Below are 23,289 nucleotides of genomic sequence, written 5' to 3'. Positions count from 1 at the left end.
TCAAGACTAGGACTATCCCTTTATTTGTCTCAATTACTAAAACCTTCTCTGTGCCAAAAGATTCTACTGTTCCTATTACCTTCTCCTCCATCTCCCTCCTCCCCATTTGCTCAGTTCACCTGTTGAATCTTGTCTTAAACTAAGCTTTTCAGGATGAGGACAGTGATTATCTGTCTGTACAGTGCCTAGCACATTGTCTGGGGAGTCTAGGCAGTACTATAACAGTTTTGGATTTTAAGGCCAGAAGGAACCATTAAGATCATCTAGTCTAACCTCCTACATAACAACGGCCATCAAATTTCACCAAGTGGTTCCCGCACCAACTTCATAAGTTCTGATTGACCTGTAGCATATCTTTTAAAACCCTAGGAAAGATGTTGCAAAGCTAAGTTAGCATCACCGCTAAAAATGCACAGTTTACCTCCTGTTTGAATTTGTCTAGCTTCTATTTCCTGCTGTTGGCATTTTTTTATGCTTTTGTCTGCTGGAATAACAAGTCCTCCACTTATCCTCTCCTTGGGTGGACAATTTAGACTGCGATCAAATTGCTTCTTGACCTTCTGCTTGATAGGATAAATAGATTGAACTTCTTAAGTCTCTCCATGTAAGGCAGGTTGTCCAGTCCTTAGATCCTCCTGTAGATCTTCCCTGAACACTCTCCAAATTTTCAGCACCTTCTTTGAAGTGTGGTTACCAGAACTGGACACAATATTCTAGTAATGGTCTCATCTCTGGTGTATACATCGATACACCACCTCATTGTTCCCCTACTTCTGCATCCTAGGATAGCAAAAGCCCTCTCAGGCCTGGTCTACACTGGGGGAGGGGGGACGGGGGGTGAATCTAAGTTATGCAACTTCAGCTACATCAATAACATAGCTGAAGTCGATGTACTTAGATCTACTTACCATGGTGTCTTCACTGTGGTAAGTTGACAGCTGACGCTCTCCCGTCAACTCCGCCTGCGCCTCTCGCCCTAGTGGAGTATTGGAGTCGACGGGAGAGCGCTCAGTGGTCGATTTATCGCGTCTACACCCCCGCTGGATCGATCGCTGCCCATCGATCCAGCGGGTAACATAGACAAGCCCTTCGCTACAGCATCACACTGGGAGCTCAAGTTCATTTGGTGGTTCACCACCACCCCAAGTCTGTTGCAGAATCACTGCTCTCTAAGATGCAGTTCCCATCCTGTAAGCATGATCTACTTTCTTTGTCCCTAGATGTATGATCATGCATTTGGCTGAATTGTATTTGATTGTGCCAAGCTTATCAAAAAATCCAGATCACTCTGTATCAGTGGCCTGCCCTCATCGTCATTTACCGCCCGCCAATATTAGTGACATTTGCAAACTTTACATGAAATTTTATATTTTCTTCCAGATATTCGAAAAAAATATCCTCAACCCAATCCTATATAAGAATCCCTGCTGAACCCCATCAGAATACCCCCCATTCAATTATTATTCCCCATTAACAAATATGTCTTGAGATCTATCAACCTGTTTTTAAACACATGTGCTGCACTGGTTTTGAACAATGCTAGTTTTTTAGTCAAAATGTTGTGCAGTACTAAGTCAAATGCCTAAAAGAAGGCCAAGCATATTACATCAACATAGTTACCGTTATCAACCACTTGTAGTCCCACTAAAAAAAATTGTATCAACTTAGATGAAGACCTCTTTTCCAAGTAGCCCTGTTTACCAGCCTTAGTTATATGACCATCCCTTAGATCTTTTTTGATTGAGTCACATACCGCTGTTCCATTATTTTGTCTGAGATCGATGTCAGGCTAACAGGCCTATAATTCCCCAGGTTATCCTGTTTACCCTTTTAAAAAATATGGACACATTAGCTCGCTTCTGGTCTTCTTGAATTTCCCCAGTATTCCAAGATTTATTAAATAAAAATATTAATTTTATGCCTGTTTCTAATCTTACTCGGTCCCTTTTTATTATTTCTTAGTCCTCGCTGGTATTTGCAATTCCTCCCAATCAGATATCATCTGTGAAATTTATTAATACAAATAATGGTGACAAACTGCAACTATAACCTTTACCCATCACACAACTGTCTGCCACACAGACATATTTGTATAATCATGTCCTCGAGGCTAGTACAGTCTAGCTGTTAAGATCTAAACGAAAGGCCAAAAGTTCTAATGCCTAATTATCAGTAACTGTATAATTAAAATACAGTTATGTCATACGGCTGAATGCAGTACTGACCCATGTTAATGAACGAACAACCAAATGGCTAATAATTCAAACATCATTTAACACTAAATGACTGTTCAAGCTCACTGGTTTTAGATAACATATTTTAGAGATAGGTGTAAACAAACTAGCATTAATTTAAGTCACAGCTTAAAGGAACTGTATCTTGTTCTATGTTCTCTTTGTAGGAATGCATGTAAAATCCTCCTATCAATAATTTAGCAAAGGCAAGTGTGAATAATGGATTCATTAAAACCTGGCTGAACAGTGGACGTCACTAAAAGGATTTTGTTTCACAGCAGTAAAACATACAAGAATCGAGAAGCCTTCCATGCTAACTAACCCTATTAGTTTAGAGCATTATTTGTGCAAGTGCTCGTGCCAGCTGCTTTCAGGCATACAAGGAAACAAGCCACCCATGCCCCAGGTATGTTTTAATGCCACAAGTGAATAGAGCAGCTTCCAATTGCTGAAAAACAGGATGACAGCAGAATTAACTGGTTCTGCTGGGAAAGTTTCTCAGACTTCCCTTAATCATTATTAAGAGCCAATCAGGCATCACATTTATCTTGTTCAGGCCCTTCACCTTAAAAGACAAAAGTTCCAGAATTAAATCAGAAGCCCAGAGGAGGGCACTGATCTGTGATAAGGTGTGCACCTCACCAAGGAAAGGATAATAATAGGTTCCTGTTTGGGGATAAGCATGCAGGCAGGGAACCTCTAATGGTCACCGGAACACAATGAGCTCCTGAGGGCAGTGGAGGATTTGGGGATGGGGCATTGGTTTGTGTTCTGGGGAATTCCAATTTGCTCTCATTTGCACTCTGTCTAACGCTTGGTCAATTTGCTTAATCACTTCTTTAAACGCTGATGGAGAGACAGACAATGTCAGCCCATTAACAGCTTTAAAGAGTCTAAGAGATCCCTTTAAATGAGAAAAGCAGGGCAAACACAAGAAAACCCTGGTCAGGTTTCTCAGGTTTACACATGTAACAGGGCTCCCCACTGGATTCTTTATTAGTTTTCCATCCAGAATTTACATTCAAGTTTTAAACTGCAGGAGTCAGAAATCAAACACCATGCACGTTTCTTTTGCATAGAACTTTAAAGTTATTGCAGAATCAACTGCTCCACCCCAGCAGATAAGAGCTGTGGGTCTTGCTCTGAAACTAGTTAAGTAAAACAAATACACCACCAAGTAAGAATCTTGGATCTTCCCCTCAAATATCCATTAAAGAGATACTGTCAAGTCAAGTCTATCCCTTATTTTGTGTGCCTGTGTGGTTTAAAAAAAAAAAAAAAGTTTTTACAAAACTCAGATCCAAGAGAAACGACTCCATGAAATTACAAAACACACACCATGGCCCTGACCCTGCAATTTGTCACACACAGGCAGACTGCTGTGTCCACATGGGCTGCCCCCATTAAATACAATGGGGGTCTGCGCAGGCACACAACTCCATTTATGAGCAACAAATTGCAGCACAGGAGTCTTAATTTTAAAGCAAACGTTCCTGAGCAATGTTTGTAACCCAAGCATCAGAGCATAGTACTAATGCATTAATGTTTGTATTACAATAGCCCCCAAGGGGCCCAAGCCGGACTGGGGTTTCTTAACATTGAGCAGGCTACAGAAGCCCCAATCCTGCAATCAGCTCAGCCCAGGATTCCCTGTGCCATCTCAGTGAAGTCACTAGGTCTCTGCACAGGCACATGGGTCTGCCCGTGACCATTCAATTGCAGGATTGGGGCCACAGAGTGACAAAATGGGCCTCACCCCCAATGAAACCGTGAGCAAAACTGACTAAAAACTGCGTGTCAGCAAGTGAAAGGGGGCTTGTTTTCACCTTCCAAGTTGAGAGAAATGTGAAAAGTGACCAAACAGCATCAAAGAACGAAAATTAGATTTGATATTCTGGAGTTTTATTTTCATAATCTAAGGTGATATTAGTCAAATAAACCAGGGCATGTGTGTGTTTGTTTGAAATATATGTTCCTTATATATGCATTATATATTATATATATCACAACATATAACTTCCTAAAGAGCAATGGGGACAAGTTTGGACCCCAACCCTAAAAACAGATCCTCATGGCGCTGGACCCTGACTTTCGTGGGGTTCTACAAGGATATTATGGTCTGCCTGCATCAGCTTGAATGATCAACCCAGGAAGGAGGAAGAATGAATCAGGGAGCAAAACTGTCACTTTCCTCATCCCTGCCAATTCTTTGAGAAGTCTCGCTTTGCGAAGGGGAACATATGCACCCCATGGAAAGGAATGAGGATCAGAAAAACCGCCCAACTCATCTCTTCAGCTTCCAAATAAAAAAATCTAACTTCACCACGGGGGCAGTTTCCCCATCATGCATATTATTAGATCCTTAGGATGAAAATGCTGCTCCAAGCTACTTTACAAAAGATCGCTTTTATGCAATCAACGCCACAAACAAGAGTCAGAGCAGACATTTCTACTCCGCGAGACAGCAAAAGCCCCCCCGCTCTCTGACCACATACACTGTCCCTGGACATCAGGGGTCTCTCCTCAGCTAGGGTGAAAGGACAGCTGAACAGTGTCTGTGGGGAGAAAGAGGTTCTTCTGGTGACAGTAGAGGGGCCAAACCAAAGTGAGCAGCACTTACTGTGCGAGCACCGCCAGGGGACAGGGCTCCGTTGGGCAGGTAGGGGCTGCCCAGCTCTGGGATCATCAGGAAGGGGTAACCTGGATATGGGGGCCCCTTAAAGAAACCTCCATCTTGCTGTCTTCTCACTACTGGGGAGAAAAGAAAAGGCTCAGCCAGGGGCATTCAGGGGGTTGGGGCTGGGAGCAGGCCAAGAGCAGCCCGGGAGTGGGAAGATGGTAGAAGTGGCTGAAGTTGGGGGGGGGGGGGGGGAAGATAGGTCTTCACTGCAAAGTTAACTCAAGTTATCTACACTGGGATTACTTCCCTGGAGTAAGCCTAGCTCAGGGAGGACGGGGTGGGAAAGCAGGGAGGAGGAGGAGAGGGTCTGAGGGCGGGCGACGGACACGGACGAAGAAAACAAAGAGGTTAAAAGTCTTGCTAAGCGTCTGCAAGTATCCGAAGGATGTAAACACCAAGGAGGGCTGCACGGCTGGGGGGGGGGGATCCTCCAGGCCGGGACCGATCTGGGTAGGGACCTAAGGGACCCTTCCCGTCCAAGGCGAACTCCCAGGGGCGCCCCCCGAGAGGGGGACACGGGGAAAGGGAGAGGGGCCGGAGGATGGCGCGCTGGGGGAGGGGGCGGTGAGGTGGGGAGCAGAAGGGGACAAGTGGGCAGGGAGTGGGGGGCTGTGGGGCAGAAGGGAGCAGGAGAAGTGGGCAGCGGGCTGGGGAAAGGGGCACAGGGCGGGACAGGGGCCCCGGGCGGAGCAGAGGGAGGCTTGGGGGCTGGGGAAGGGGTCGGTACCTTCGGCGAGATAGTCCCGCGGCTTCTGGAAACTTTCGCGGGGCTGCGGCGGCGGCCGCTCCGCCTGCGGGGAAGACACAAAGGGGAGAGGGATGAGCGCTGCCCCTCACCCCGGCCCCAGCCCCTCACCTCCAGCCCCCGGCCCGGCCCCTCACCTCCGAGTCGGAGCCCGAGGCGCTGGCGCGGCGGTTCTCGGACTCGTGGACCAGCGAGGACTTGAGCTCGTCCAGGTCCCCGTGGGCCGAGCCGCGCCCCGCGCCCTTGTCCTGCTCGTCGCCCTCGTCCTGGAAGGGGATCAGCTCGTCCGGGGCGCCCAGGTCGTCGCCGCCCGCGGGCGGCAGCTGGGGCATGGTGCGCCCGGCCCGCCCAACTTCGACGCGCGGCGCCGGCCGAGTGCGGAGCGGGCTGCGGGCGGGGAGCGGGCGCGGCGCTGCTGCCTCCCTCCCCGCTCCCTCCGCCGGCGGGGCCGGCCCCTCGCTCCCCGCCGCCCGGGGAGGGTCGGGAGTGCGGCCGGGAGGGTGGAGCTCCCGCTGCAAGCTGACACCGGCCGGAGCGGGGCGGGAGCCCCAGCGCGTCACAGAGCCCCCGGGCCGGGACCCCCAGCACCTCACAGAGCCCCGCCCCCCGGGCCGGGACCCCCAGCTCCCCTCACAGCCCCCCGCCCCCTCGGGCCGGGACCCCCAGCTCCTCACACAGCCCCCAGCTCCCCCCACAGCCACGCCCACCCGGGCTGGGACCCCCAGCTCCCCTTAAAGAGCCCCCCCCTGGGCTGGGACCCACAGCTCCCCACAGAGTCCTGCCCCACCCCGGGCCCCCCAACTCCTCACAGCCCCTCAGGCCATGACCCCACAGAGCTCCCGGGCCAGGACCCCCAGCTACCCTCACAGAGCCCCCAAGCCCACCCAGCTCCTCACAGCTCCACTCCCCCGGGCTGGGACCCCCAGTTCCCCTCACAGCCCCCACAGCCACACCCACCAGGACTGGGACCCCCAGGTCCACACATAGCCCCCCACAACCCTGTACCCCAGGGCTGGGACAGGACCCTCAACTCCACTCACAGCCCCCCACAGTTCACCCGCTCTGGGGCTTGGTTCCCCCAGCTCCTCACACAGCCCCCCACAGTTCACCCGCTCTGGGGCTTGGTTCCCCCAGCTCCTCACACAGCCCTGTCCCAAAGGGCTAGGACCCTCAGCTCCTAACATGACCCCCCACAGCCCAGCCCCACCCTGCTGGGACCCCCAGCTCCTCACACAGCCCCCCAGAGCCTGGCCCCATCTGGCTAGGTCCCCCAGCTCATCACAGCCCCCCACAACCCCACCCCACAGGGCTAGGACCCTCAGCTCCTCACACAGACCAACCACACCTGGCTGGGCCCCTCAGCTCCTCTCACAGCCCCCCAGTTCACCTCCCTGGGGCTGGGTCCCCTAGCTCCTCACACTGCCCTGCCCCATGAGTCTGGGACCCCCAGCTCCTAGCACAGCCCCGCACCCCTAGGGCTGGGACTCCCAGCTCCTCACAAAGCCCCCCACATCTCTGCCCCCTGCACTGCTCCCCCCAGTGGCCCCTGATACTATCACACCCAGCCCTGCAAATTATGCCTCCCACTGCCCTGTCCAGGGCCGGCTCCAGGCACCAGCTTGTGCTAGGGGCGGCAGATTCTAAGGGGCGGCATTCCGTCCAACCCTAGGGTGGCACAGACGCTCTTTTCTTCCTTTTTTTTTTTTTTTGGTTTGCTGCTCCAGCCGCCCTGAAGGGGGCAGCGACGCGGAGCAAGGGAGCACACTGCTGGGAGCGGGCTGTGCGCTCCGTCTGCCCCAGCTGGTGCCAGGTCTGCAGCAAGCCCGGCAGCCCGTGTCCTTCCCTCCCTGCCGACCTTCAATTCACCTGCAGGCGGGAGCGGCATGGAGCCCTCCCAGCAGGCGGTGCGGCAGGAGGGGCCGAGTGGCGAGCACCCCGGCTGAAGGAAGCCCTGGCTGCCCCCCTTCTCTCTTTCCCCCCCCCTTCCCCACCCCTCCCGCTGCCCGGGGCATGTCTGCAGCACTAGGGTGACCAGACAGCAAATGCAAAAAATCGGGACAGGGGGTGGGGGGTAATAGGTGCCTATATAAGAAAAAGACCAAAAAATCAGGACTGTCCCTATAAAATCGGGACATCTGGTTACCCTACTGCAGCACAGGGAGTCCCACTAGCCAGCACGGCCGGGGGAGTGGCACCGAAAGTTTGCACCCTGGCTCCGGCCGCCCTGCACAGTTTTGTTGTTGTTTTTTTGCCTCACCGCTCCAGCCGCCCCGCAGGTTTTCTTTTTTTTTTGGCTTGGGGCGGCAAAAAAGCCAGAGCTGGCCCTGGTCCCCCACACTGCTACCCCCAACTCCTGCAACTTCCCCTGTGCTGCTACTGATCCCCCAGCGTTGCTTCACCCAAGTCCTACAAGTGCCTCCCCGACATTGCTACCACCACCCCCGTTCCTATAAGTGCCCTCCACCGGTGCCCCTTCTTGCCCACACCAATTTAACCTTCCCTGCACTGCTATCCCTCCCCCTGTCCTGCAGAGCTCCTGCAGCCAAGCATACTCATCCCAATCCCAGCACTGCTAGCTGCCTACAAATGTCTCCTTCCCCACACCAGTTCCTCTAATTACCCCCAACACACCCCCACCACTGTTCTCTCCCTGCCCAGCTATCCCCCTCACATAGCCTCTGCGAGTGTCACCTTCCGGCTAGCACTTCTACCTCTATGCCCCCCTCCGCCACACACACACACAAAGCTCCTGCAAGTGTCCTTCCCCTGCTTGTGCCCCCTTTCCAGCACTACTCTAGCTCTGTTCCTCCCCTGCACAACTCACACCTCTCAGGTGTACTGGATTTTGCTGAATCAGACTGTCTCTGCCACATTTAGGCTGAATCAGGCTGTCTCTGCCACAAAGGCAGGCTATCACTCAACCTGTAGCCTACTGCAATGTATGCTGAGCTGGAACCCAGATATCCATAAGTCCCAAACTATTGGGTGAAGCAGTCGATGTGCTATAGCTTTTGACACAGTCCCACAAGCCATTCTCATAAGCAAACTAGGGAAATACAGACTAGAATAAATTACTATAAGATGGGTGCACAACTGATTGAAAGACCATACTCAAAGAGCAGTTATCAATGGTTCGCTGTCAAACTGGGAGGGCATGGGGTTCCACAGGGATCAGTCCTGGGCCTAGTACTATTTAATATTTTAATTAATTACTTGGATAATGGTGTGGCACATATGCTTATAAAATATGCAGATGACACCAAGCTGGGAGGGGTTGCAAGCACTTTGGAGGACAGGGATAGAACTGAAAAGAACCTTGATAAATAGGAGAATTGGTCTGAATTCAACAAGATGAAATTCAATAAAGACAAGTGCAATTAGGAAGATAAAAATCAAATGCAGAACTACAAAATGGGGAATAACTGGCTAGGTGGTAGTATGGCTGGAAAGGATCGGGGGGTTACAGTGGATCACAAATGGAATATGAGTCAACAATCTGATGCAGCTGCAAAAGGGGCACATCGTTCTGGGGTGTATTAACCGGAGTGTAGCATGTAAGACACGGGAGGTAACTGTCCCACTCTCCTTGGCACTGGTGAGGGCTCAGCTGAAGTACAGTGTCCAATTCTGGCCACCACACTTTGGGAAAATGTGGACAAATTGGAGAGAGTCCAGAGGAAGGCAACAATCTCATGTTTAGAAAATCTGACCTATGAGGAAAGGTTAAAAACACTGGGCATGTTTAGTTTTGAGGGAATCAGACTGATTATAGTCTTCAAATATGTTAAGGGCTGTTATAAAGAGGATGGTGGCTAACGGTTCTATATGGCCGCTGAAGGTGGGACAAAAGTCAGCAGCAAGAAAGGTTTAGGTTAGATAGTAGGAAAAAAATGTCTAACTGTAAGAGTAGTTAAGCTCTGGAATAGGAAAGATGTTGCAGAAAGTAACTTCATGCAGATGGTAGGACAAGAACCCAGATCTGTAATAGGATAACTTCAAGATTTAGTCACTCAGTCACTTCAAATGTGCTTTGGTTATAGAACCATAGGAATTGCCAGACTGGATCAGACCCGTGCTCCATCTAGTCTAGTATCCTGGCTCTGACAGGGATCAGGACCAGATTCTGCAGAGGAAACTGCAAGGCACAGTTGAAAGATGTGGTGTAATCTGTCCTCCAGGAAAGCCTGGTTCCTGATCTCCCAAAGCAATAGAGATGAGTTTGAACCTTGAAACATGAGGTTGTATATCTCTTCCAAAACTCTTAGTTTGCATTAACTGTTATAACTCTTGATGTTGTTATCCATATAAACGTCCAATCCACCTTTGAATCTTACTAAATTCTTGGCACCCATGATCTCCTGTGTCAGTGAGTTACACAGTCTAGTGATTGTTTGAGTGAAAAGTATTTGCTCAGTTTTGAACCTGTTGCCTTTCAGTGTCAAATGTTTCCCTCCAATGTGCATTACTTTTCATCTATCAACATGGAACTTCATCTGCCCTCCCGTTACCCATTCACCTAATTTGGTTTGGTCTTTCTGAATTTCCTGATTCCGATTAACCTAAATAACTTTGTGTCAGCTGCAGATTTTGCTACCTCACCTGCTAAATAATAAGTATATTAAACAAAACTGGACCTAATATGGTACCTTGTGGTCCCCGCTATTAACCTTTTGCCATGATGAAAATTGGCCATTTGTTCCTACTCTTCGTTTCCTCTCTCCAAGCCAGTTTTTGATCCATGACAAAACTTTTCTTCTCACCCCATGATGACATAGCCTCTTCTGAAGTACTTTGTCAAAGGCCTTTTGAAAGTCTAAATACATTACGTCAGTGGTTTTCCTTTACCTGACTTCTAACAGATTATTATTTATATCCCCATAGCACTTAGATGTCCAGTCATGGACCACGGTGCCAGATGCTGGACAAGCACTGAACAAAAAAGCAGTCCTTGCTCCGAAGAGCTAACAATCTAAGAAAAAATTTTCCTTTACAGAAACCACACTGGTTAGACCCTATCATATCATAATCTTCCAGGTGTTTTATTCTTCTAATTTCAACAAGATTATCAGATACAGATGTATGGCTTACTGGTCTGTCATTCCCCATCTCCTCTCAGAGCCTTTCTTAAATACAGGTACAGAAGAACCTCAGAGTTACAAATACCAGAGTTACGAATTGACCCGTCAACCACACACCTCATTTGGAACCGGAAGTACGCAATCAGGCAGCAGCAGAGACAAAAAAAAAAAAAGCATATACAGTACAGTACTGTGTTAAATGCAAATTACTAAAAAAAAAAAGGGAAAGCAGCATTTTTCTTCTGCATAGTAAAGTTTCAAAGCTGTATTAAGTCAACGTTCAGTTGTAAACTTTTGAAAGAACAACCAGAACGTTTTCTTCAGAGTAATGAACATTTCAGAGCTATGAACAACCTCCATAATTCTGAGGTTCTACTGTACAACATTTACCATCCTCCAGTCCTCTGGTACAGTAACTGTTTTTATGAGCTATCACATATCTTTGCTACCAGCTCAGCCACTTCATACTTGAACTCCTTCAGACCGTACAGCTGGATCATCTGGGCCTGGTGATTTGTTACTTAAAAATAACAATTTGTTCCAGCACCACCTCTTCTTCTGACACTTCAATACAGCACCTCATCGAACCACTTCACTACTGTGCCAGAATCAGGGCTAGACTCTTGGAATCCTGATCTCCAAGATTATACTGCCGTCTAGCAAACAGTTCGATAATCCACTGGTGAAGTGTGTGTCAAGTCCACCTCTAGTGGCTGGTCCCCATAAATGACAATTACTCATGTATGAAGCAGTAGTGCATTGTGCTGGGGATTGGAAGCCCAGAGCTCAAGGCCTGAAATAACCCATGGAGGGGAGATGTCATAGTTGGCTAAAATATAAGTTGTTTTCCCAGTTTTCTTTTTTAAAAGAAACAGGTTTATAATTGTCACAGTGAGAAGATATCTTTAAAAACGGGGTTTATAATTACAAGAACATTACAATCAGTTAATTAGGGCATGAGGCACAACCAAACCCACATGTTCCACCTATATTGGTTCCTTTTCATACATTACAATTGCTGGTGTCACATACTGGCAGGGTAGAAGGTTGAGAGGTATGCTCGGCCTCCCCCTAACACTGAAGTTAATGATGCTCTCTGCATGGGTATTCCATAGTCCCATTGGCCTATGCAAATCGCCACCCTGCTCTGTGTTTCAGCTCCCCCATCTGTAAATGAGGGATAATAACAGCTCCCTACCTCACATGGGTGTTGTGAGGATAAATGCATTAAAAATTGGAAAGCATTTTGAGATCTACCAATGAAATGTATTATATCAGAGCTATATGCAATGTTGTAGCCAGGTCAGTCCTAGCACATTAGGAGACAAGGGGGGGAGGGGGAGGTTGAGGTAATATCTTCACCAGCAGAAGGTGGTCTGTAGCGGGGTGGTCACCCCACTCCAGCCCTGAAGGGCATAAAACAGCCCTGGGAGAGGGCTGCAGCAGAGAAAAGCCAGGCTGATTGGGGGAAGCAGCCATAGGTGGGGCCACACCCCAATCAGACCACAGCTGGCCCTATAAGAGGGCTGAGGGCCAGCAACTGAGAGGAGAGACACTCTCTCTAGCTCCCTAGAGAGAGAAGGACCTGGCTGCCTGGGAAGCTGAGGAGGGTACCTAGGGTGGAGCAGTGCTGGGGAAGGGTAGAGGGAGCTGGGGAACTCCAGCCTAGAAAAACCCCAGGCTGCAGGCCGAGTTAAGGGCCCACAAAGGGTACTGGGGCTGCAGAGGGGCAGCCCAGAGACAGGCAGAGGCAGCTGGTCCAACCCCCCTTGCTGATGATGAGTGGTTTATAGACTGCAGCCTGCCCCAGGGAGCAGGGGCTAGATGGTGACTGGCAGTAGCCACTGAGTCAAGGTGGGGAAAGAGGGTTGGGGGTTCCCTTAGGTGGGGAGACCCAGAATGTGGATTACTGTGGGGGGGCAGAACCCAGACATACAAGGGCACCGGGGTCTGGGAGGGACATGGGGCCAGCGGCAGGTGAGACACTGGCCTGCAGAGGGCGCTCCGGGCTGGAAGAGCTAATTCCCAGGACGACCAGCAGGAGGTGCCATGCCGGTGAGTTGTCGCCCCGCCACATGGTCTAATAAAAGAAATTACCTCACCCACTGTGTCTCTCTATATAAGAGCTAGGCATTTTTATTATTTATTTATTTATAATTCTTACACACTGCTGAGTTCCCTACACAAATGTCAGAACTAGTATTGGTCAATTTAAGGTAAATATATTTAATGGAAATTTTAAAAAATCGTTTGTTCTACATTGTTCATTTCTTGACAAAAAAATTTAAATTAAATTTTTCAATAATATTAATTTTTGTTTTGGTGGGAAATGTCCCACTTTCTCTATTTTTTTTTCCTCCCTTTTTTTTACTCAGGTGAATAAAAGCAATGTTATTTTTTAAAGTGAAAGGAAAGGGGATTTTCTCCCACAATCATGAAACAAAGTTTCAGATTTTTTTTGTTTCAAAATCTGACAAAATTAAAATGATTTTTTCCACAAAATGTTACTGAAACCTCAATGAAAAAATAATTGAAATAACTTCAACCAGTTCTTGTCATAATCAAAATAGACCAGTAGCCTAATTCTTCCTACTTCCGCAAATCAATGGGAACTTTGGCTTTTTTCCCCTCCTTCTCTCTTGTCTTCTCCTCTTTCTACTTTACTATCATCATTCGTTATTTTAACTGGGGTAGCGCCTGTGAGCAAAGATCGCCAGAATCTTTGTAGAAGTAGGGGGGAGGAGGCCAAGGCCAAAATGCCCCCTCCATCTCTGCACCTGGCTGCTCCAACAGTGAGCCAGCTGCCCTCTCTTCTGATGACAGAAGCCCCTGGTGGGTGAAAGGTATAATTGCAGTGCCTCCCTGACAATGTATTATTCTGAAGGGGACAGAGGGGAGTTTGCGGGGGACATGAATTCTGCACTAATGTTTCTTTTGTTAAAAAGGTGGGGTATAGCTGTGAGCCCCACTTGTGGGTCAGAAGCCCATTGTGATAGGCGTTGTACAAACAGAACAAATAGATGGTTCTTGCCCCGAAGAGCTGACAATGTAAATAGAAGAGAAAAGACACAACAGAGGGACAGAGACAGATGGGGGAGTACAAGAAAACAATGAGACAATATTGGTCACCATGCTAGACAGTGGTCTCAATACTTATCAGATTTCTACTCCTTGGTTGCGGGTTCAATTGTGGTTGTAGAAGCTGAAGAAATAATTTAACACTTTGTTCTGAACACAGTGAGCTTGTTGGTCATCCCTCCCTCCTGTGGGAGCGATTTCCAGCCTGTCGTGCAGTCATGCACCATTCTCCTTCAGAATGTATGGTTTCATAGTTTTGAGGAACTTGGCTCTCAAGAGGAGCAGCGATGGAAAAATGGAGGCTCTGTGAGGTATCTTGGGCTAATTCCACTGAGGATCTTTAAGAGTAATAAGAGAACTTGACCTATTATTCTATATCGAGCTGTCAGACAGCCAGTGCCAGGAGGATGCATTCTTGGTGGCTACAAATGACACTTGTATAACAGGGCTGGTTGAAACAATTTTCCATTGGAAAATGCTGATTTGATGGAATCTAAACATTCTGCAGGGAGATGTCAATTCTGCTCAAACTTTTGATGGAAACAGGTAGGCAGACTGCCCAGCGCCACAGCTGGCTGCCTCACAAGCTGTCTGGCTGCTCACCTGGTGCATGGGTGCGTGGGCTACTCAACTCCACGAGCAGGTGGGCTGCCTCGTTCCCTGGCTGCCCAACCAGCTTGCCAGCTGCCAGTTAGGCTTCCCACTGTTCCCAGCGTACCCAGAGTCCTAGCTGTAATTCTGCAAGAAACTTAGAAATGTCTCATTTTTGTGCCTATTCTGGATAAAACAAAATTTACAATTTCAGATTTTTCTGTGGAACAGGAATTCTGGGTCCTGACCAGCTCTGCTGTAGAAAGTCCGGGCTCATGCATAGGTGTAACCACTGAAAAAGTAATGCCGGCAGGCGGTCACAAAGTCTACATCTCTGAGGCTGGGTTTCTGTATGAAAAGATGGGGCAGTTTCCTGGCCAGTTCCAAATGGAAAATCAAGTTTTAGCAGCCATGGCTATTTGAGCATCCAGCATCACTTAGCAATCCAGAACAATTCTTTGGACCAATCTGACCATCTGTAGACAGGCACCCTGAGTAGAGGGTAAGGTGGTAGAAACCACCACCACCAAGTCTTCAAAACGTTAGCAGCAACTTCACCTCCAACTTTGCCCTGGTTCTGCATCAGTCCCTGCCTTTTAGTCTGGAGCTCAGCCAGGCAGTCAGACAGCTGGGAGATGGTGCTGTTTGCTTTGGAGATGTAAAGTTGGATGTCATCTGCATTTGGGACCAAGACTTCACCCAAGCGCTTCATGTAGTTGGTTAGGACAGGCGGGAGAGAATTAAGCATGGTGGGATTTTGGAGGTGAGCAGTAGAGGCAGACCAGGATTTTTGAACTTTTGGGGCTGACAGTTTTGTCAGTGAGGGGGGCAGCTGGCTAGGTGTCCATCCCGTTCTACAATGGGAAAGTCAAAGGGACTTAGAATCCAAGTCCTATGTGCTTTCAAAATTTTGACCCATTGTGCCTATGGGCTATCTGCACCTGACTAAGGGAGAGCCAGCAGAGATGGCATGATCATATTATGAGTTCCTGCAATCAGTAAAGTGGGCGGGGGGGGGCTCACCTTGTGGGTGAAGTTCAGAAGAATACCACATTCACACCCACACACAGAAAGTCTATTGGGAATTTTCTCATTCTTTATAAATATAAGATTCTCTGAAAATTTTAACTGGCTCAGCACAGACCCATAAAGTTTACTGTGGTGTAAAAGCTTCTAGCACTTTGGGTAGAAAATATATGCACCGGCCAGATAAGGTCTGAGTTTTCACCAGCATGGTAGGAGTTGGTGTAGGAAGCATCATGCAGTGTACAGGGAACTTCTCCCTTAGCAACTTTGCTGACAGGGCCTTCTAATTTGGACATTCCTCTCTGTCTCAGACAAGTCTATGGGTGGGGAAGTAAAGAAAACTAGCTAACAGCAGAAAGAAGGTGACAAGGAGAACTAAGGCCTTTTCTACCTGCAAAAGTCACGTTGGAATAGTTTATGTGAATTTAAGTACAGCCATAAAACTGCACCGGCTGTTTGTTCACACTGCCACATTTAAAACACTTGTCTATATAACCTTGTGTCCGCACAGTGTGCGTGGCATCAAATGGAGCCCATCGCACTGTTTCTAGGTATCCTCTCCTTAGCACCTGCTGTTGTCTCTGTACCCAGCACAACTCCAAATCAGAACCTACCTACCCGACCCTCCCTGTGCTCCGCAAAGCACTGTCAATACAGGGAGCGATCGCTACTGGTGGCACCAGAGATCTCTGACATGTAACATAAAACTGGGGCTCCTGACCAAGCCAAAATGGGAGACTAAAGCATGGAGACTCACACCAACTAACCAACCACAGGGGTCAGAGGAAAAAGAAATTCCAGGAGAAATCAGCCCTTGACAAAGACTCTCAGTTTCTTCAATTTGGGCCCTGAACAATTTCTCCATCCCTGGCTAGTATTTTTCTTCAGCTGCCTCATTCCTTGCTGCCCTGTACATTCCATTCCGCCTGGCAGCAGGTGACTCCAGTCCTCCTGGAGACTCTGACTCCTGGGGTTGGCACTTGTTCCTGCCCCCTTCTACATAGCAGCAGCCCCTAGGAGGAGAGGACAGGCCAACTTGTCCTCCTTATTTCCAGCTGCTTTTCCAGGCCTCCAGCCTCTTCTTTGCAGTGAAGAGCTCAGACACCTATAGAAGCAGTTGGAAATGAAACACCACGCCCCTGGCTGGGTCATCAATAGTGAACATTGAACCTGGGACCTCTGAATCTTAAAGAATGTGCCACTCCTGCCTGACCTGAAAGATGCAGCTCTGGAAGCTAAGGCTAAGGCAGGCTACTCAACCTCTACCCATGTCAGTCACCTCTAGAGGGAGACACAGCGCCACAGGGAGTCGGGTGTCGGTTTCAGAAATTCAAACCAGCTCAGGGCAAGAGTTCCATGGCCCACCTATGGCACATGGGGCAATTGTTTGGGAGCCATTGCTGCAATGGGATTGGATTGGGGTGCAGAGAAAGGTGAGGTGTTTCACAGCCATGTCAAAGAGGACCTGCCATATCTCTTTTTGTCCATTTTACCGATCAGCTTCAATGGCCAATAAAATCTTGGTTAACGACAAACAGCACAGACAAAATTCAAAAGTAAACAATAATTCCCCCAAATGTCCTCTGATCACTTGGGCTCCTACATTAGAAAATCAGACAGTGACCCCCTATTCCTCAAAACAGTGGCAAAATAAAGCAACACCTTGAGTACAGAGGTGCAAGATGCATTCATGTTAATGCACAGTGAAATACCACAACACAGCATTATAGTGAAAATCAGGGGGGACAGACTCCACCATCTGATTGCCTAGACCCTCACCCCTCTGCCCTTTATTCACAATATTGTGATCCAAGAAAAGCTTGAGCTTCCATATCAAAGCAAACATTTTCTCACCTGCAGTAGATATAGGTTTTGAAATGGAAAGTGCTGACCTAATGAAGCTGGTTGATCGAAAGCTCAAACTCTTTTTGTGTGCACCTATGTAGCTCAAGATATATCAGGGAAAATATATGTCGGGGGAGCACCTTAACTTCCATATTCATCATTTATATATAATTGTGATATTTCACATAAAGCATGCCATGTGAGGTATTAGGGGAAAGGTTATGAACTGCTGAAAGCCATTGTTCTAGCTAAATATGTTTATCATTAGTGCATATGAAGTTATGAGATTGTGTTGTATGGCTGTCACTAAAATATGCTGTGGGTTTGGGAGGCGCCCAGATACTAGCTCTCCAGAGACCATGACAAGGGAGGTACCAACACCTGGGTGGGTGCTGAACAGACATCACCAGCCATTGCCCAGCAAGGGAGCTACAATTCAATGACTCACTGGCACAAGGCCACACCAGAGAAATTACTCAACCTTGCCTGGTGACATAGCAATGTCCACCAGACATGCCTGCACTTGTGTTCTCCAAGCACATGGACTAAGGGTATAAAACAGAACACAATGGCCACATGCTTTGCCTTTCTCCTGCCCCCACCTATGCTTCAAGTAACAAGGACACTGAGAAGACTGAAGACTCCAAGAGGAGACTGACCCAGGTTTCAAGGGTGATACCTGTGTACTGTGAACTGCAATATCTGGTGGGATGATAAAAACTGCTTAATCTGGATTGTGCCCAGTCTAATAAGGTTGAGAGTTTAGACTGCGTGCTTATATTTTATTTTCTTTTGGTAACTAACTCTGACTTTTTGCTTATAATTTATAATCACTTAAAATCTATCTTTTGTAGTCAATAAACTTGTTTTATTGTTTATCTTTACCAGTGAGTTTGCCTGAAGTGTTCGGTAAATCTGTTCAGGTTTACAAAGGCTGGTATATATCCACTTTCCATTGATGAAGTGGTGAACCAATTAATAAATCTGCATTGCTCGTCTTGAGCAGTGCAAGATGGTATATTTCTGAGGTACAAGGCTGGGAGCTGGGGCGATTCGGCTGGTGCCTTTCTCTGTGATTCATGAGTGGCTCTGGGAGCATTCATGCAATCGAGCTGGGTGTAGGGCACCACATATGGCTGTGCTGAGTGATCACAGTGCCTGGAGGGGTTTGCTGCTGGTCACTAGCAAAGCATTATGAGAGACAGCCCAGGTTGAGGAGTTAAGGGGGCACAGTGGTCCCACAGTCCCAGGCTGCATCCTGGGGATCCCGGCACAATAGTTTTAACTTAAATGCGATGGATGGTTCAGATGCTCCCCTGTCTTTATCAGTTACTGACGCAAATGTAACTATTAGTGTTTGGCAGAAGGAAGCAGAAGCCACAGGTGAAAATGTACGTGGAATATGGAACACTGAAACAATCTTCAAAGATGACACATTTTCTTCCCAAAATTATTTCCATCAATGAAAGATGTTTATCACAGAGATCCATCTCATTGGAACAAACCATCAAGGGAAGTGATGGATTTGCCATTTTGTGATGTCCTCAAATCAGTGGGTGCCTTTCTAGAAGATGCTTTAGCCAGATACAAGCTACTGGGCCCAATGCAGGGATAACTGTATTCGTAGGGGGGAGGGATAGCTCAGTGGTTTGAGCATTAGCCTGCTAAACCCAGGGTTGTGAGTTCAATCCTTGAGGGGGCCACTTATGGATCTGGGGCAAAATCAGTACTTGGTCCTGCTAGTAAAAGCAGGGGGCTAGACTCAATGACTTTTCAGGGTCCCTTCCAGTTCTAGGAGATAGGATATCTCCATATATTAATAAAAACGGGGTGAAATTCTATAGCCTGGGCTATTCAGGAGGTCAGACTATGATCTCATGGTCCTTTCTGGCCTTAAAATCTATTAATCTGAGTCCTCTAGATGCTACAAAAAGGTCCAATATACTAACATTATATGAGAAGAACACAGGAATTATCAGACTGAATAAGATCCATCTAGTGCAGTATTCTGCCTCTGGCACTAGATCTTACAGACAAAGGTGCAGGGACAACCTGGTGCCTGGAAAAGTTGCTTCCCAACCCCTATTAGGGTTTAAATTCCTTCTAAAACTCTTGTTGCAGGTTGTAATCCTTCCTACTATAACTCTGAATCCTCTCATTATCCATAGAAATGGCCATTTTTAAAATCCTATGAACTCTTGACCTCTGTGTTATCGTGTGGCAGTGAGTTCTACAGTCTAATTTTGCATTGTGTGGAAAAAGTATTTCCTTTAACTAGTTTTGAACTAGACAGCTTTCCATTTCATTGACCATCCCCTTGTTCTTGTGTTATGAGTCAGGGAGATCTGGAGCACTTGATCTTCCTTCTCTAGATCTGCCATTATTTTGTATGTCTTTATCAGGTCTCTTCTTCTGTGCCTTCTCTCTAATGTTAACAGTCCCAATAATTTTCAGCGTTCTTCAATAAGGTGGTTTTCCTATGATTAATTTAATAGATTTATATATTACAAAGTGAAGGGCCATTAAAACACTGGAACAACTTACCAAGGCCTGTGATGGATTCTCCATCACTGGAAATTTTAAATCAAGATGGGGTGTTCTTCTTAAAGATCTGCTCTAGGTCAAACAGGAATTAATTCCAGGAAGTCCTACGGCCTGCATTAGACAGGAGGTCAGACTTAATAATCATAATGATCCTTTCTGGTCTTAAAAGTACTTCCAAATGTTCTGGGAACCAATCCTCGGCAGATGCTGGTTGTATTATAGCTTCCTCTGATAGATACCCAAAGTTTATTTCTCTTTTATACTTTGGAAATATTTGTCTCGTTTAGCAAGTCAATAAAATACTGTTGAATTGCATTGTTTGGAATCTCTCTCTCTTTCCAAGTCAGAATAGTGACCCTTCCTGTCCCTTCTCCATGGAGTGGATACTCCAGACCCACAATTCTGGAAGTCCTGAAGTCACATGGCTCATAGATGCTGGGGAGAAGGTGTCATGTTTACAGGTTTTTCCCTTCCTGAGGTGTGAATCTGCTACTTGCTTATTGTATGTCTGAAACAGGAACGCAACTAACACTCTTCATTTCATCCATCTCTGATCTGCCTGTAGATGGAAACTGTAGTCCTGCTGCCCTCCATTGTATGTCCCCAGAATCGAGCTGTTAGGAGCTGGAGTTGCAGAGATTGCTTGGATTTGGGCTGGAACAGGTGTCCTCAGGTGAGCAGTGACATGGAAACCTTTGGGGCTGCATGAAGCATGCCAGAGCTTGCAGAAAGAGTCATTCCCAAATGCTGCAAACACGGCAGAGATCCAGAGCCAATGCATTGTAGCAGCCTGGAGGAAAGCAGTGGCAGCTGGCTCCTGGCAGCTGGCTCACTCGCTGTCTCTCTGCTGGGACCACGCCTGAAACTGGCTCCAGAGACATCCCAGAACATACGTGGCACTTCCCCAGGAGTGCTGGGGAGCTGGAGACATTAGGCTGGCCTCCTACACTGCAGTGCTCAGAGTGTGATGAAACAAGCCAGGGAATTCCTGGGACTCACAGCCAGGTCTGAGCTGGGAAGCAGAGCCCAGAGGAGATGGCAAAGCCTGAAGGGAAGCGTAGCTGTTTCAGCACCATCAAACCCAGCCATCCACAAATCATCTGTCAGGAGCAAGGGCCAGCAGCTAGCCTGGTTCCCTGCTTGCTTAACCCCCCCACCCCCCAGACAGTCTAACGAGGGCAGCTGGCCCCAATTTAGCCTCCTGAGTGGCCCAACCTCCCGACTGGCTGAAGGGATCAGCAGACCGGCTTTTAAGGCGAGCATCACAGTGCTGGCTGCTCAAAGCATTTGCCCATGGTTGTGATAGCTTCTGTGCCTGCTTTTTCCAGCCTTGGACCCAGGCCTGCTCCTGCCTGCCTCACTCCCGGTAACCTGGCTCTGGTTCCTGATTTCTGCCTCCAGTTCTCACCCTGGGCTCTGATTCCAAATTGCTGATTCATGCTCCAACCACTAGGCACAACTGCCCATGTCCCAGTCCTTGCAACCCTCCAACCCCCCCGGAATAATAAAAAAAAAAGATTAGATTAAAAATCATGAGATTTTAACAAAAAGTACGATTGCGGGTTTTTTAATTTGCCCTCTAGTTTCTGAGCCTTTAGGGGGCGCTCCAGGTCATGTTTTCAAGCTTTGCTCTGCCGACACATGGCCTAAAATCTTTTGTGTTAAATGAAGGCTGAGAGTCTCACCTAAGCACCTGAACCCAGGAAATGGGGCTTTAAGCAAAACAGCACATCATATGGGGCTCAGGTACAAACGCGAGTTGGCAACGCTGGGTGATTCAGCTCTTTTAGTAGCCTTGCCATTTCACACTGCCTTCCTCCCCGAGCCCACACATGAATTACTGCAGGCCCCTGATATTTACAGCACTCTGCTCCCTCAAGTTCACCATGGAGAGGCGGCCACTGTTCCAGGATTAAGGGAACATCTCATTTTCCTTTACGAACTGAATTTTGTCCCCCAATCTAAAATTCACACCACCCTCAAAAAAAATGTAAAAGCAATATTAACCTCAAAATTTGTGTGTATGGCCTATGGGCAGTTTTTTCTTTATACTACCTGTGACAAAAGAGAAGTTATGAGACATTAAAAATTATCAGTTTTCATTAGATCATCTACAAATGTTTTCTGCTATGTGGCATGAAACCGAAAGTATAAGAGATGAACATCATTTACGGGACTCCTCAAGCTGAGATCTGATGCTCAAGATCAGCACATTCTAATTTTAAAAGTGATTACCTTTTAAGTAATAACATGCAAATACTTATTCTGGCTTAAATTGGGGCATCAAATGACTGCTTGCAGACCCAGGCTTCCGTATTTAAAAACGTAAGTCTCTAGAGAGAGACATCAGCATATAACCCAATCAACTTTGGAGAAATCTTCCACCAAAATGGAAGTTTATCGGAAAAGCTGCTTGGCAGTTGAAGCAGATGAGAACAAGAAGTGATCAGCCCAGATAGGTGGTGCCCTGAACCTTTTTGCCAGAACCTAGCTTGAGAACAGAGAATTCCGATTCCATGGGGTGGATTCAGCTGGTTGAGATATGAAGCACAGACCCAAATGCTGAACTTCACCATCAGGTTTTAAGTTATTAAATGCTAAAACAGGTTGGTACTTCGAGCTACCCTAAGGTCCTGGGAGTTCTGATCCTTGGGAAGTTCACAGGGATGCTGAGAGTTTTCCTGCCCTCTGGCTCAGCTACAGTGTGCTCTATTACACCTGCCAGCACCCCTCCTATGCACAGTAAGGCCTCGGGAGTGGCACACGGCTCCTGGGGACTGTCTAACATATGCCTGGAATGATGAGGGGGGTGAGGACTCTCCAGTGACATTTCAGATGCACTTCTCCAGGCTCTTGCACCTCTGGCTGACAGACACACAGAGGGCATCAGGTTCTCTGTGCATGGAGCAGTACTTGGAACTTGGACAGTGGGAAGTCTTAGGGGCACCCCCAAACGCACAGGCAGATGTGCACATTCATAGATTTCAAGGCCAGAAGGGACCAGTTTGATCATATCGTCTGACCTCCTGTCTAGCACAGGTCAGAGACCTTCCCCCAAAGAATTCCTAGAATAGACCTTTTAGAAAATCAAAGAAGCACTTGGAGAGCCCTAGGCCTAACCTGGTGAGCCTTGTCTGGGACAAGCCTCCATCCATCACAGCATTTCTGGTTGGTAACCCACCTGTTACACTAGCGGCTGCATTTCCTGGCTTACCCATGTCGTAATTTCAAAGTGATTTGTTCCCCTTTCATTGTCATTTAACCCAATGGGACCCAGGCTACGGCCACCTTTTGCCCCTCTGCCCCCACATCTATAGGTGCCAGTGCGTCTTTTGGGAAGCGTTGCCCTGAACCACTGCTTCTAGGTGTCAGGAAAGGAGAGTGATACAGGAGACACCCTGAATCCTGACTACGCAGCAGAGCCAAGCTCAGAGCCCTAACGCTGCTAGGCAGTGAATGAGACACCCC

At 47.7% G+C, this 23,289-nt stretch overlaps 1 protein-coding gene across 2 annotated transcripts in view; it reads right to left on the bottom strand.

Annotated features, from left to right (window-relative positions):
* Positions 1–6,061, bottom strand: part of TCF7L1 (transcription factor 7 like 1) — a 99,555-nt gene extending 93,494 nt beyond the window's left edge. The window contains exons 1-3 of one of the 2 annotated variants that reach the window (XM_034761701.1): positions 5,797–6,061; positions 5,642–5,705; positions 4,855–4,985 (exon numbers count right to left, since the gene is read on the bottom strand). In XM_034761701.1, coding sequence (XP_034617592.1) covers positions 4,855–4,985; positions 5,642–5,705; positions 5,797–5,991 — 390 coding nt within the window. In that variant the 5' untranslated portion in view covers positions 5,992–6,061. The remainder of the gene's footprint in view (positions 1–4,854; positions 4,986–5,641; positions 5,706–5,796) is intronic. The other variant, XM_034761700.1, reaches the window with a different exon arrangement.
* Positions 6,062–23,289: the final 17,228 nt, after the last annotated feature.

The sequence above is a fragment of the Trachemys scripta genome, chromosome 2 (assembly GCF_013100865.1).
Source record: "Trachemys scripta elegans isolate TJP31775 chromosome 2, CAS_Tse_1.0, whole genome shotgun sequence".
Taxonomy (NCBI): Eukaryota; Metazoa; Chordata; order Testudines; family Emydidae; genus Trachemys; species Trachemys scripta.
Note: the sequence above shows the minus strand (reverse complement) of the source record. Positions and strands in the feature narration are given on the sequence as shown.